The sequence below is a fragment of the Pseudonaja textilis genome, chromosome 1, assembly GCF_049901715.1.
Source record: "Pseudonaja textilis isolate UNSWEBS1 chromosome 1, rPseTex1.2, whole genome shotgun sequence".
Taxonomy (NCBI): Eukaryota; Metazoa; Chordata; class Lepidosauria; order Squamata; family Elapidae; genus Pseudonaja; species Pseudonaja textilis.
The window spans coordinates 207269187-207284108 of record NC_141990.1 but is presented as its reverse complement, the minus strand read 5'-3'; the positions used below and the strand labels follow the sequence as shown (position 1 = coordinate 207284108).

Genomic DNA, 14922 nt, shown 5'->3' with positions numbered 1-14922 from the left:
AATTAAGAATGTCATGTCTGATTTTACAAGCTTTTTTGCCACAATTAAAACTTACAGTTGTTAAATGAACCATGCAGTCGTTAAGTAAATTCAGCATCCCAGATTGACTTTGCTTGTCAGAAGATGGCTGGGAAGGTTGCAAAAGATAATTGCCTGATCTTGGGATATTATAACCATTCTAAATACATGCTAATTGACAAGTGCACAAATTGTGGTCATGTGACTGCAAGGACCCATCAGTCACTTTTTCCAGTGCCACTGTCACTTCAAATGTTTTCTAAACTAATAGTTGTAAATCAAAGATGTGTAAGAAATTTATAAAGTGGACTTAACAATACTCGGCTTAAAATAATTACTTCAGAATAAACTTCATTTCTTTTCCAATTAGTTGCTATGATCTGGTCAATTCCATAAGCATGCAACTTTAATAAAAGATTTCAAATTTCCTATCCATTAAAAGGATTCTGAGCAACTGGCATATATGATTTTGGAAAGTATTTTAAATCTTTCACATACAAAAACTGCAAGACTCCAAATACATATTTTTAAAAAGCATAAATTTACTGCTAGTTTCAAGTATGAAAGATGGAAGGCAGCCAACTGGTAATTTACTTCTAGATAAGGGTATATTTAGTACAAATAAGCTAATTAAAATTAAAAGTTCAATTTCTTATTCTGTATAAACATGCTTCTCAATTACTGTTTTTCCACATAGGAAGCAATATAGGAAGGATGCCAAATCTGCAGATAAGAATTTTTACTAAGTTCTTAGTTCCCAGATTATTGCAATTTATAAAGATTTCCTTGTAAAGCTACGCTTGCTGAAAACAGTGTAGAAATGTTTTATAGAGCAGCAAAAGCAAGGTAGAGCAACTGCTATGAACATAAATATATATTAGTGCTGACAGTGATGTAAATCTGAGTTAAATGGATGACAAGACACCTGCAGGATAGGATGACTCATGCAAAAGTTTACAAAGGAAATCAAGTTACATCAAAAAGGAGCTAAAGATAGTGAAGAAAATTCTTCCATTTGCAAGCAGGTAGAAGAATGGGCATTTTTTCAGCATAGTGTGTATTAAAAACAATTCTTAATATCACTAAATTCCAGTAAATTCCATTTTAAATTATACTGTATAAATAAACCAAGTGTTTTAGGCTCCCAAATGCACCCAAATTAATCAGTTTCAGTTTATCAGTAAATATTTATAGTGTATAGTTACATATAAGTCTATCCATAGCCAAACAACTTCTAATTATTTTAATCAAAATACCATGAAAAATGCATATCTTATTTGCCGGTGACACTTTTTAATGGTATCACCTGTAAATAAAAATTGGTTAAAAATTTGAAGGTTGGTTTATTAATATATGGGCTTAGCTATGTTTGTGTGTGTACATATATATACATATACACATACATGGGCTTAGCTATGAGTGAATTATGTATACACATACATATACATATACACACACAGCTTTAAGTAATTTTTCAAATAGTTTTTGAACTTCGTTGAAACTGTCTATGGAAAATATAGACATGAGTAACAAGTCTTATCTATCTGTAATATTGCTTAACATATACAAATATGCACTATAAGTGTGATCCAATGGTTAATATAAAGGTATTTACATCTCAGGACATTTTCACTGGATTGTGCTTTCACATTCCCACATTTACATGTAATACAGTAAGTTTTGAAAGTACTGTTAAGAACTGAAATTTGAGATTAGGAATACTTTGTGTGCTGGTAACTTACACTGGACTCTTCATTTTATGCCAGAATCTAGAGTTTGAAAATACTTTTTGTCCAGGACTATAAAAAATTTTACTTGTAGCTTAGGGTTACAATTTGCTTCAAAAGCTTATCCACTCTAAGTGACTCCACTGGAGAGGAAAGGCAGGAATGTGAATTGTTTGAGTAAAAAAAAGCCTGATAGGGCTAATGTTTTGAACTGATTTACATGCACACACATAAACACGCTAAAGCGTATGCTAAGAAGTTTGTTCAGAAAAGGTAAAGATTTACTATTTCAGCAACTTTTACAAGTTTTATACCAACAGTTCAATTTAGAAGACATTTTTCCACACAAATTAGTTTATATATTGCTTGATAGAAGCATTGTCAGGTTTCATGAGTTTCTTATTATGAAAGGGTGCTGCAACAATTCTAGGGCAGTAGGCCGCTCATGTTGGTCCCTGCATGAAGTGTTAAAAAACAACAGTAAGAGAATAAAACTTTTGGTACAAACCATGTTACTCATGATTTTCTACCTGTTTAATAATTTCTCCAAAAGGACATCTGATTCTTAGAGCACGGTACATTAATGTTTTATCTATTCAAAGCCAAAAAAATAGTGTTACACACTGAAAAAATATGCCAAAGTATTCACATTGCTCCAAGTTCTGTATGTAGCTAAGAATCTTTAAATTTAATGCCATATGGCCATCTGTAAAAACAAATAACTTATTCAGTTATGACCGAATGTTTTCTACTGCCCAGCAACCCTGGTTCCTGGTGGTTATTTAAAGGATAATGAAAATTTTCATATTACAGGTGTTCCCTTATTTTCTTTTCAGATGGCTATGTATCAGATGAATTTGTATGTGATATTGACATCAATTGTCTATAGCTGAGGTTACCATTGGAAACAGTTTGGAAATTAATATGTTTGTAAGAAAAATGTTTCAAATCCTTTACAATTTGTCATTCTGGTATTGGAAGGCTCATCTCTTCCTGCGTAATGCTAGACAAAACTTAAGGCCATCTTCAAAGGTTCCACAGGAGTGGACCTTCTTATTGGATTAGTTACCAGTCTTACTGTAATCTGCTTTCAAAACAATTGCTCTCACAAGATAGGCAGGTAGACAGGTTTGTCTAGTCTTAAATGGAAAGTAGCAATAGCACTTAGACTTATAATACCACTTAATGATGTTTTACAGTGCTAGGTGGTTTACAGAATCCGCATATTGCCAACAATCTGGGTCTTCAGGAAGAATGGAAGGCTGAGTCAACCTTGAGTTGGTCAGGATCGAACTTCAAGCTGTGGGCAGAATCAGCCTGCAATACTACATTCTAACCATTGTGCCCATATGGTTGTTTTCTGCTAAAAGGTAATTTATGGCAAGGAGATGTTCCTTTGATTCCTGAAGCTCTCACATCTCTAGAAATTTTAGGAGTTTTCTGGATCAATCTATGGACCCAAAAAGGATTAGAGAGAAGGGAAAATTTCTGATTTTTCAAAGGAAATCCATTTGCAATGCTGGAGGAAAAGCTAGGTTTTGGAAAATCAATTTTATATAGCAGTGAAGGTGCTGCACTAGAAACCAGAAGACAGCAATTTCTAGATGTGCCTTGAGCATGAAAGTTGACTGGGTGACTTGGGGCCTCTCTCACAAACGCATTTGTTGGGCAGAGGGGTGGGGGAATGGGAGGCAGGAGTATTAAGTATGCTTGTACAGAGAGGGAAGGAGATAATTATTTACATAGAATTGGGTGGGGGATCTACATCTTTTCAACTGTCACTGAATTATAACCTGCAACAATTCTAGGCAGCATGTCCAAGAGGATGGAACATAGGGAATTGCAGCTCAGTAATGTCTGGCCAAGGATCCCCATATATTAAAATAATGGCATATTCCTCCCTATAAAAAGATTTGAACTAACTACCTGACAGGTGCTTGAAGTACCTTAGTGGCTTTTACAGAAGACAAATGACATACAAGTGAAGGATATATGAGCCCACGCTGTATAGAAGAGGCTTATCTTCAAACCTGACTGGAAAGGTCACAAAAATTGGACATGTTACCGCAAGTTTAATTGTGATTTTACTGCAAAGTCTAAACCATTCTTTTTAAGGAGCTCAAACTCAATAAATCTGATCGTGTTAATTGTTTTAATGCGAATAAAACTGTTTAATTTTAGGTGTTGAATCACTTACCTTGTTAAGCACAGTTGTACAAAATCAACAGCTTCATCTGAGCAATGTTTGGGTAGGGAAGGCATAAGTCGTTTGTGAACAGCTATGTAAAACATGGCTGCTAATTTATTCATAGTAGCCAATGGTGGTTTTCCCGTGGCCATCTCAAAAACAGTGCAGCCAATGCTCCAGATATCTGATTTCCTTCCATAGCCAGATTCATTTATCACTTCTGGTGCCATCCAATACGGAGTGCCATGCACAGATTTCAGTGGTTCACTATGTGCATTAGTCAGACTCCCGCAGGCTAAGCGCTTTGCACATCCAAAGTCTATGAGTTTAATTATGCCATTAGGCATAAGCATAACATTGTTTCCTTTAATATCTCTGTGAACCACAGAGTTTCCGTGTAAATATGCAACTCCTTGTACAATCTGCTTTGTATATTTACAAAATATCATTTCTGATAGTGGCCCAAAGCGATGAATAATATTGGAAATGGAACCACCAGGAACAAACTCCATGAAGATGCTTACAATGTTATCTTCTAAACTTGTTCCCAGATATCCTACAATGTTGACATGTGTTAGGTTTTTCAAAATTTCAACTTCTTCTTGCAGTTTCTGGTATTCCTTTTTAGTCCCAGCTTGGTCACATGCATTCAGTGCTACTTGTTTCACAGCTATTAATTGTCCTTGGCTTGTAAGTCCACAGTACACCTAAATATCAAAGCAAGTCATTTTGAAGTAGAACAAATAAACAACAGTATACATTATTATTTAATCCTGCTTAATCACTTCAGCACTAGAAGTCCAAATTCCCCTCTCCCTAAATGTCAAACAGCGGTTCAAGGAATTGGTTAAATAGTGAGGTGCTAGATAGAAATTGGTCAAAAGTGCTGTAGTTTTGGACTTCTGGTTTGGGTCTCTTCAGTGACAAACCGAAATCTGTAATCGTGGTTTCGATCTGTGCTCGCCGCTGGAGCACCCTGATCCTTTTGATTTGGGGCTGAAGCCACCCCGTAGAGGTGGTGAAGAGTGGGGAGATTGATAGCTGAGTGGAGGGGAGCCGCATCTCTCCTCCTTGGCTGGTCTAAACTCCCTTCCCCAAAGGCGATTGCAGCGGTGGTGAGAAATGGCCACCTCAAAGAAGAACCCGACTGGATAAGATTGTGCAGGAGGGAGACAAAGAGGAAAGCAGGACAGACCGGGCTAAACAACAGAGAACATCTAAGAAAGGTACCCTGAATCTAAAAGTACCTAGAGGGATACTTCTGAAAGAAGACTTTTAAGCAGTGAAGGAGAGAGAAAAGGAGGTTAAAAACCCCTTTTTTACCTTTATATTGACAAATACAAATGGTATGCAAAGAAATTTATATTAATCTATTTTGACACTAATAGGCAACCTTAACCTGAAATCTAAGTGTCAAAAGGAGAATAAAGATTTTTTCTTGGTCATTTTAAAGCCCTAAAAAGGAGAATAGTGGAAGCAAAAGGGTGGGACTTGGAATAATGGGAGTGCCACCTGGAAAAATAAAGAGGATTAACAGTGAAACTTTGAAAAGACTCCTGAAGATACACTGTAACTGAAACCTTATTAAAAGATACAGTAACCCACACAAAGGAAAAGTAAAGGAAAGAAACAAGAAGGAACAGTCTGGGATCATTTGGTGATTTAAAAAAAAGTTTTTGGCACTGGTTTTTTCTTTCTTTTTCTGTTTTTACTTAAAGTGAATCGGGTGGTTGTTCAAAAGTGTTTAAAATGCCATCACTCCTGGAGGAATTGAAGATGAGTCTTTAAAAACAGAAAGAAGATGCAGAAAGGGGAGGAAGATCCTTTGGCTTCGTATCTGAATTTTTTGAAATGGAGATCCTGAACTGTGAAAAGCAAAAGGAAAAGCTTCAAGAGCAAGAAGAAGGGCGGGACAAAGAAGAAGCCATTTTCAATGATCAAATAATGCAAAGTGTGGTAATAAGGGGAAAGCGGGGGAAAGGAGTTAAAAGTTTGAGATCAAAGGGAACAGCCAAAAGGAAAAAAAAGGCTGAAAAAGAAGTATAAAAGCAAGGAGAAGCAGAAAAAACTACAGAAGGGAAAATTAGAGAGAGAAGGGTATAAAAAAAGGAATGAGAAAAAGGGGGAAAAGATAGAAAGGGAAAGAACTTATGGGGGACAAAAAATGAAATAAAGAAAAAGGGGAAATGTATTAGGATTAAAGGTATTTGCTCAGCTAGAAAACACAGAGACAATGGCTAAATTAAGTTAAAAGTGAGTATTCTGCAAAGGTACAAAAGATAGTGCTGTGACAGTAGAATACTGTAATGAGTTAGAAATGAAATAAATAATCTATGAGATAAAACTGTATTATGTAATGGTATGTTTATTTATAATTAATGCAATAATAAAGAAGAGAGGGAAACATTGCAATTGTTTCTAAAGATTGATAAAATATTGAAAAGAAATGTGAAAGATTTATAAGAAATTTATACCAGTTATTAGAATGAATTTGAATAATTATTTTGCTTATTAATAGTAAATAATTTATAAGATAAAACTGTATGACTATCCAATGATATGCTTATTAACAGTTAAGTAATAATGAAGGGAGGGAGACATTTCAACTGTTCTCAAAGATTGATAAATGTTGAAAAGAAATGTGAAAGATTTACAAGGTTCATACAGTACTAGAATGATTTTGAATAACTATTTTGTTTACTAATGTTTATATATATATATATATATATCGTTTTTGCTATGTTTTTAGAATTTTCCTTTTTACATTTTCAAGGGGAAGTACCAACAGAGTCTGAATAATAAGATCTACATGATATAAAATAGATATTAGAAATTTGAATGTTATAATTTTAGAATGCACAAATTCAATGTTTAATGAGATTTCATGTGTTTTAAAGGTGTTGCACTTCGATTGGCAATCATAAGGGAAATTTTGCTTCTTAAGAATGTTGGAAGAGAACATATGAAATTGTAAACAAGACAGACGAAAGTATAAGTACAATGAATACAAAGATATAGAAATTTAGGTAAAAGAAATACAATAAGAAGAAAATGAGATAACCATAAAAGAAAATTAAGAGAAGTAAAGGGAGAAATAGTGAGAAGTTGGAAAAAGAGTAATAAGATATGAAGTTGAATACATAAGATGAATATGCATATGAAATTGTGTCTGTATGAAAATGTGATACCCAGAACCATGCTGTACTTAAATAAGATGTTTTATTTGTTTTGTTAAAACTCAATTAAAAATTATTTTAAAAAAGCGCTGTAGTTTTTATTCCTTAGTAGAAAGTAGACTCAATGGCATCTTCCAATGCAATCATTTTATGATACTATAATGTAATTGTACAATTCTATTATTTATTTCATTTCTATCCTGCCAAATCAAAGTCCCAAGGAAAGTTACAATTTATATGACATCCAAATCGAAAAAAACATTGCAGCAATATTGATTCAACCCCTTAAATAATAGAGCTGCAAGGTCAAGGACAGTGTGACCCAATCCAGGCTAACATTGGAATAGGCCAGGAGTGTCAAACTCACCTTGTTAGGGTGGCGTCATGTGACATATCAGGACTTTTTTTCCCCTTTTGCTAAAGCAGGCGTGAACATGGCCAGCACGTGACGCATCTGGCCCATATCATCAGCATACTGATTACTTATCCCTTTCCCAGGGATTTCACATGGGTTTGAAAAAACATGGGGGAGAAGTAAAAAAAGGGAGTAGAAGGCCCCATCCTGTATAGCAGATGCTACAGATCTGGTCCCTCTTCTCCCATAATCACCAACCATAACTGCTCACTTGGAAAGAAAAAGGACCACTTTAACTTACTTCGTCCTATCTCCCAAGTCTTGAAGGACATGTAATATGCATTTGGCTGAGCATGAGTCTTTTGTTAAGGACCATCTTGCAGTAAAAGTAGCAAAATGTGCATATTTTATTCAGATATTGGCTTTCTATCCCTAAGGTGACTATACAATGGATATGTTCCTGTTGCACGTGTGGATAGAAATTTACGGTGATTCGGTCCTCATGGGGTGATTGTGGTAAAATCCTGCATGGTTAACTGAAAAGTGTTTGAGCTTTTTAATACTGAGGAAATACAGCCGTGACATCATGCTGCCTCCTATGTTTTGGATCCATGTCCCCTCTGACTGATCAATGCTTCCTGGGAGGTGACATGTAGTTGGATCCATGCAGTGGTAGGTGCAGTTCCTGCCCTGAAAGAAGCCGCAGTTTGCAATGTGTCTGAAATTTCTCTCCCAGGACCAATAACTTGGAAGAGTCCAATGCCAACCCCATGATGAGATTAGCTAGAAAAGCTGCTGCTGGATAGCTGATACATTAGCACTATCATTAGCTTCTCTCTACTTTAGTCATAGCCTCTTGCAACTCTTGTAACTTCTCACCTTTGAAACAGGGCATCAAGTTGAGGTATCACATATGGTCACATATATATTGTTGAAACCAAGCTACACTAACACCTGCACATATTATGTGTTACTCCACAATTAGGTTGCACAGAGACAAGATTTTATTACCTTGGATTTGGCAGTGAACAACAACAACCTGAAAAACTTCCAGTTGTTTCTACCCATCCAGTCTGGTCTGGCAGGATGGGCATAGACCAGGTCCCATCAAGCTGGCAGGAACCAGGAGATATGCCTTTTCTGCTGTATTGCCTCCCTTTGGAACACCTTCCCACCTGAGGTTAGGATGCCTGACTTCTCTGGTCTTTTGGAGGGTCTTGAAGCCCTGGATATATGTCTGGGACTAGGATTCTGAATGTGTAAAGAGCCCCATTTCAGGGTTACCCTGCAGGGATGGGATGCAAATATTTTTACTACTGGTTCTGTGGGCGTGGCTAGGTGGGCGTGGGCATGTGACTGGGTGGGCGTGGCTTTTTTTACAGCAGCACCCCCCCCCCGCCCCCGTGCTCCGTTTTTTGGCTCCTAGGCCTCAAGAAAGCCGCCTGGGCGGAGCGGTAAGACAGCGAGGAGGATCCCAGCACAACTAATCGTCAGAACAGCTGATCATTGGGGGGGGGAAGAAATATTGGTTCAGCTGTACCAATAGCTGGTTTTTTTTTACTATTGGTTCGCCCAAACAGGTAGAATACCACCACTGTTACCCTGATACTGTCAGATTATAGTTATCTCTTGGCTGCTGTTTGTATTTCATTTCTTCCTGTTTTAATTGTCTGTCTTCTGATTGGGTCCAGGGATTAAGACCCAGAAGCTGGAATGTGAAACTAGTATGGGACATTGTTCCTGTCTTGCCAAGGAATGGCCCACTCTTAAGTCTCCTACCATATCTCCTTATAATCACTGGTTTGAAATGGGCGGCTATATAAATTAAATGAACAAGCAAACAAATACAGTACTTTGTTCATTTCAATCCCCACTGAAATCAGTTGTGGAGATTTTCTTCCTTAATAAGCTATGCATGTAAACATTTGTATTTCTAGGATATTTAATCAAAGGCCAGATTCCAAACGGAAGATGGACAAAATCAACTGAATGTCTTACATAAAGAAATCGGTTGAGATATTTCTCTACGGTTGTTTTAACAATATTCAGAAGCTTAATTTGATTCCAAGTTTATATCTCAGTGTCTTTTAAGTTTGTGCACCATTTTGAGAGATTCTGTCCAAAAGGAAATATTAAAATACTTAGAATACTGTACACAAAATGCAGTCATATTCAATTAACTTACTGTGCCATATGCTCCTTTTCCAAGGATTTCACCTTTAGTCCACAAAATAGACTCTTGGTTAATTAAGCTGTTCTCTGAAAATGCAATTTCATGTAGAAGTGGATTTCCTTCCTCATATTCCATGAAATCTGGACAAGAATTCTGCAAATGATGGCAGAAAAACAAAATACAGCTAGAGGAACAATAGAAAATAAATACAGATTGTTTGTCAGTTGTTTTGAGAGTTATGTTTACATGTTGTAAATTCTACACCACAATATTTAAAATTGGAAAGAATTTCTGCTTGTCATATCACAGCCCTGAGACTAAGACTGAAGTTGCCAGTATTCAATTTAAAATAATTATTCAGAGACACATTGTTTTATATCTCTAGGATGAATATACAATGGATTAGCATTGTCAAAAAATTATTAAGTAATTTGATTGGGAGCCATCCAGAGTGGCTATATATTTTAAATAATAAAACAAAAGTAAGTAAAAATATAGTCTAAACAAAGAAAATGAACATCAGATGGTGAAGACAGCAAAGAGTCATGATTTTTCTGCTTGTGTATGATCAGATCAGGTTATCTGCTGGACTAGAAAAAATATTAGTTTGATCCAGCAAACAAATTCTTATGCTTTAATATTTTTAAATAGGGATCTAAGAGAATGTAGAGCCCATTTTGCTCAAAGAAAGAACAAATAAGAAGAAAAATGTGGACAGTGAAGTACAGCAAAGCCTAAATATTAAATTAACTGTAATACTATAAATGTAGGATGCAATAGTGCTCACTTACCTTATTATTTTTAACTTTTGCTGTTCTCCAGTCTCCACTTTGTGCCTCCACATTTATGTTTCTGGTCATTGAGCTAGAATTGTTGCCATCTGTCCCATTCAAAGAAAGCAGTTCAGTGACTGAGCAACAGAATGTGTCTTCTGTTACTTTCTTATAATCTTCATTTCCAAAGATATTTGTATATGACTGAGAGACTGAGTTTGCAACATAGTCAGTCCATGAAGTTGTCATATTTGCTACACTGACATTTTCAAACTGGAGATTTTTTAGGTGAGGCAAGCTTATTTGGTCTGTAAAAAAGGATGTAGACGGCTTTTGATTATACTCATAATGTAAAATCTGGCTTGCTTCCTGCTCCACAAGGCAATCAGCTGTTTTGTTTTGTCCATCCCTTGAAGTCCTACTGTTGTTTGCATTGTTTGGTTCATTTGTATATTGCACACAGCTTAAGAAAGGAGCGTATTCTGCATGAACTTTAACTTCTGGCCAAAGTAACTCCTGAACATTGGTGGCAAATGTTTTCATGGGAAAAACTTCATCTCCATCATCATAATCATCTGAAGTATATTCCAAAGAGACTTCTTCAATTGGTGACAAGCCTGAATTAGGAAATACTTCATTTTGCTTAGCGAGTTCAGGAAACCCAATGGAAATCTGAGCTTGCTGATCAGTATCTTCACAAATTGAACCAGTGCTTTCTTTTGGCCGAATCTGCAGATCAGCACAAGGGACAGTCACATCTTTGCCCTGTTCTATACTGTAATCTGTTAACTTGGAAACCTTTTTTGGTGCAACTTCCTTCTCCTTTAACTTTGGTTTAATACTGATGTTCTTGTGAGATTTAGAGTATGTTTTATTCTGGGGACGTTTTATTCTGCTATTCTTCTTCCCATTGAAACAGTTGGATTTATATTTCGTATCATTATGCCATCCAGTTGGAGCAGAACACACATTCCTGTTACTCTTATGCTCACCACACCTATCAGGCTTACGGGAATATACTGGAGTTCCAAACATTTCATAAATGCCAGGACCTTTGTCGTTAGAATGTATTTCCTTGAACATGTCACTGTATTTCAGATTCAAATGGTCTACTGGGGATTGTGCTTGTCCAACGGGCAATGGAGAGATTGTTTTTCTCAAACTAACAGAATTTGGGGGAATACAGGGAAGCACTTGCTTTGTAGAACTCTGACCATTATGCTGGAAGCACTTTTTCTCCTGTTGGAGATTTTTTTTCTGAAGTTTTGAAGATATCTCAGTCTCTTCATGAGGCAATTCTAAAGAATGAGAAATAGGATTTTTTATCTTATTTTGATGCTGAATAGAATTCTTACCCCAAATTATTAACTTCTGAGCCATTTTGGCACAGAGTTTAGTGTTTAAAAGACATTTATTGCTATTTCCTTTATATCTACCACTCTTCTTGTGAGCAAAAATATTGAAGCTTTGGTTTATGTTAGATAGCATGTTCTTTCTTTGGGACAAGCATAATCTTGCTTTCAGCAGCTTCAGATTCAATTACATTTTCTATTCAAACCATCTGTTGGTCAAACAATGGTATCAGATGATTCAAGACCTACTAAGATATTAAGTCATTAAAGCATGTTCTTTGTAAGCTTTGTTCGCAACAGCACTTCCAAATCCAGCCTTCTTTACACTTTTGTTGTGAAGTTTTCACCTCTGATGATTCTGCTTTGCTTAATCTAATTTAGCGATACTTGTTAAATCTTTTCCCCCACACACTTAGACTTAAAAATATATTTGTCTTGAAGGATTAACATTCTGATTCTTTTGCTTCAGGAAATATTTCACTTGGGCTCTGACAACTATCAGAACAATCAAAATCACAACTATTGTTTATATTATCTATATTCTCAGAGATCATTAGTATTTTGTGGGTTGTACAGTTGGTAGATATACCTCAGATCAGTTGCATTTCAACTGTAATTCAATTTCTTGGGCTATGGAGTAGCCATAGAGTAAGACTATATGCAATGTTATTCTGAGTAATGAATATGAATATCCCAAATGCACAGAGAAGCTTCCAGATGTATTACTGAGGATGTGATAAAGACCATCTGCCTGAAGGTCATTTTTCTTGAATGGTGAATGAGAATTCAGAATATGTGAAAGATCATTCGCATTATTGTCTTTTTAGTGTTCTTTCTTACTGGAAGAAGTTGTATTGCATTGATAGGTTGTCAAAAAGTTTCTGTAGGTTGCAGAAAATAATATAAAACTGTTATTAATATTTTACCTAGAAATCTCCTATGTGAATTAAATATAATACTTAATAAAAAAAGCACTTAGTTTACTTTTTAAAAGTTACAATGGGAAGAAGAACAATCCACAATAAAAGCATCCTTATCAGCCAGGTCCCATTCTGTTGCTAAAATTCCAGGCTTAGTGGAACAAAAAGGTACAAAACTGGTATATGTAACACATTCACTGTTTTAGTTTAAACCACTTAAAAGCTAAGTGAGCGCAAAATCCAAAGGATTATTAGGACACAAAATTATTCTGTGGAGGCCAAGACCACCATTTGTAGCATTTCCAAAAAGCATGGACAGTGGAATTCTGGGAGGTGAGCCAGTTGGGTAATTTGGGGCCATTCAATCACTCTCAGTCCAACACACCTCACAGGATTCTTGTTGAGGGGAAAATAAGGAGGAAATAGTATTAGGTATGTTTGTCCCCCTTAAGTTATTTATAAATAAAAACTGGGTAAAAATAAATAACAAATGGAGATACAAAAGAATGAACACAATGGGCTTCCAAACAATAGGGCATTCCTTTTATATTGGGTATGTCAGCTGAGATTTTATTAAAAAGATTCCAGTAGCAAGCTCACTCATCTTAAGATGCTCTTTTGTGCCATTTACCACACCCACATTTGAGTAATAGATGGAAATAATAGAAAGTACATTTCTTAATTATAAATCATCCTACTAATTGAGAAGCAGTCCAATACAAATTTTCATCTAGCAAGGGAGATCAAAATATTCCAAATTCTACTTCCTTTATGACATCACCAACAAATATAGTTTTAGGTATTATTAACAAAACTAATAAACATGGATTCAGTAGAATTCATATACTTGTATCACAAATACAATGTATGAATTAAAATTATGTACTGTAGTATACAGTACTTAGATCAATGCAGTTGCAGTAATAGTAAACTGTATATTAAAGCAGCTTTTTTGATCACATCATATACAATGCTGAATTTTACTTACGGGGAAGAAAAATAAAGATGTTCCACTGAAATTCTATCTTACCTTCAATTTGATTCTCCCAATATAAACTTTCAAGAAAGGAAGAAACATGATTGTAGAGTTGCTAAGCTTTGAAGATCCTTCCTCTCTCCGCACAAATCCTTCTGATATTGAGAGTTAGGCTCTGAATGTTTAGTTTACAAGCTGTCACCAAGGTAACTCTCTTTTGGGTATTTTGCAGAGTGAATGACTGAACAAAGAGGCTTAGCTGGGCTGGGAAAGCAAATGAGAAATCTAGATCTTAGATTAACAAGCTTGAGGTTTGCAGCAAAATTTTAAGAATATATATCACACATAAAATGCATTATCTCACTTATTATTTGGTAACCATGAGAAGAAGATGAACGCTTTCTGGAAAGTTGATAAAAAGAAATTCTTTCTTTGCAAAAAAAAAAAAAAAATATCTTAAATTATCTGTTAAGACATGTTTGCCAATTGAATATTGACAAGCTTGTGGTTTCAATTTTTGAAATTGAAAAAATATGACCCAACACCTTACCACTTCAACAGAATGAGTTGAACATGCAGCCTTCTCCCTTTTTTGTTTGTCTAGGTTTTACCATTCAGAATTTTGGCCGTTTACTCTGTGATCTCCAAGGTCTAGGTTTAAATAATACCGGTACTTAATCTGACATTGCCAAGATCTTAGCTTTCACAACCATAGTGCATAATCTCAGTCCTAATATCTTTATGTATTTTTGGTGAATATTATTTAACCACTTTAATTCCATTCTCTGTTAACTTTTGCTTTAATTGCATCTTGAGTCAGAATCCTCTTTAAAATGTTAAAAGTGAATGACCCTGGCATTCAAGATCTGGATGGGATAACTCAAATGAGGGCTGGATTGATAATATGTAGATAGATGTAGCTGGCTTCTGTGTTGTGTGTGTGGACGGGGAGAGAGACAGACACAGACAAAGCATGGCTTTTATTTACCTATCTGTTCCTCAGAAATAATTGAAATGAACCTTAAAACCTTCTACGTATTGAATTTGTGTATGATTAGAGACCACTTCTTCAAGTAGAGGTGGCACAGGAAAAAAACTGGCGCCCCAGGGCCTAGCCTCTTATTGCCTCAGCACCAGGGTCCCATTTCTCCTTCGCCACATAGAAGCTCCCAGGATGACTTAAAACAAACCACAGATTTTGTGAGGCGCGGAGAAAACAATGCACCCCGTCTTAATTTCCCACAGGACTATGTCGTATAGCTGA

The 14922-nt window shown here is 35.8% G+C and overlaps 1 protein-coding gene across 1 annotated transcript; it reads right to left on the bottom strand.

Moving 5' to 3' along the window:
* Positions 1-2000: 2000 nt before the first annotated feature.
* MAP3K19 (mitogen-activated protein kinase kinase kinase 19) lies at positions 2001-12045 on the bottom strand. The gene is made up of 4 exons (XM_026714633.2): positions 10429-12045; positions 9650-9790; positions 3943-4640; positions 2001-2200 (listed from the first exon to the last, which is right to left on the bottom strand). The coding sequence occupies exons 1-4, from the start codon at positions 11896-11898 to the stop codon at positions 2134-2136; spliced, it is 2376 nt and encodes a 791-aa protein (XP_026570418.2). The 5' UTR covers positions 11899-12045; the 3' UTR covers positions 2001-2133.
* Between the last annotated feature and the right edge of the window lie 2877 nt (positions 12046-14922).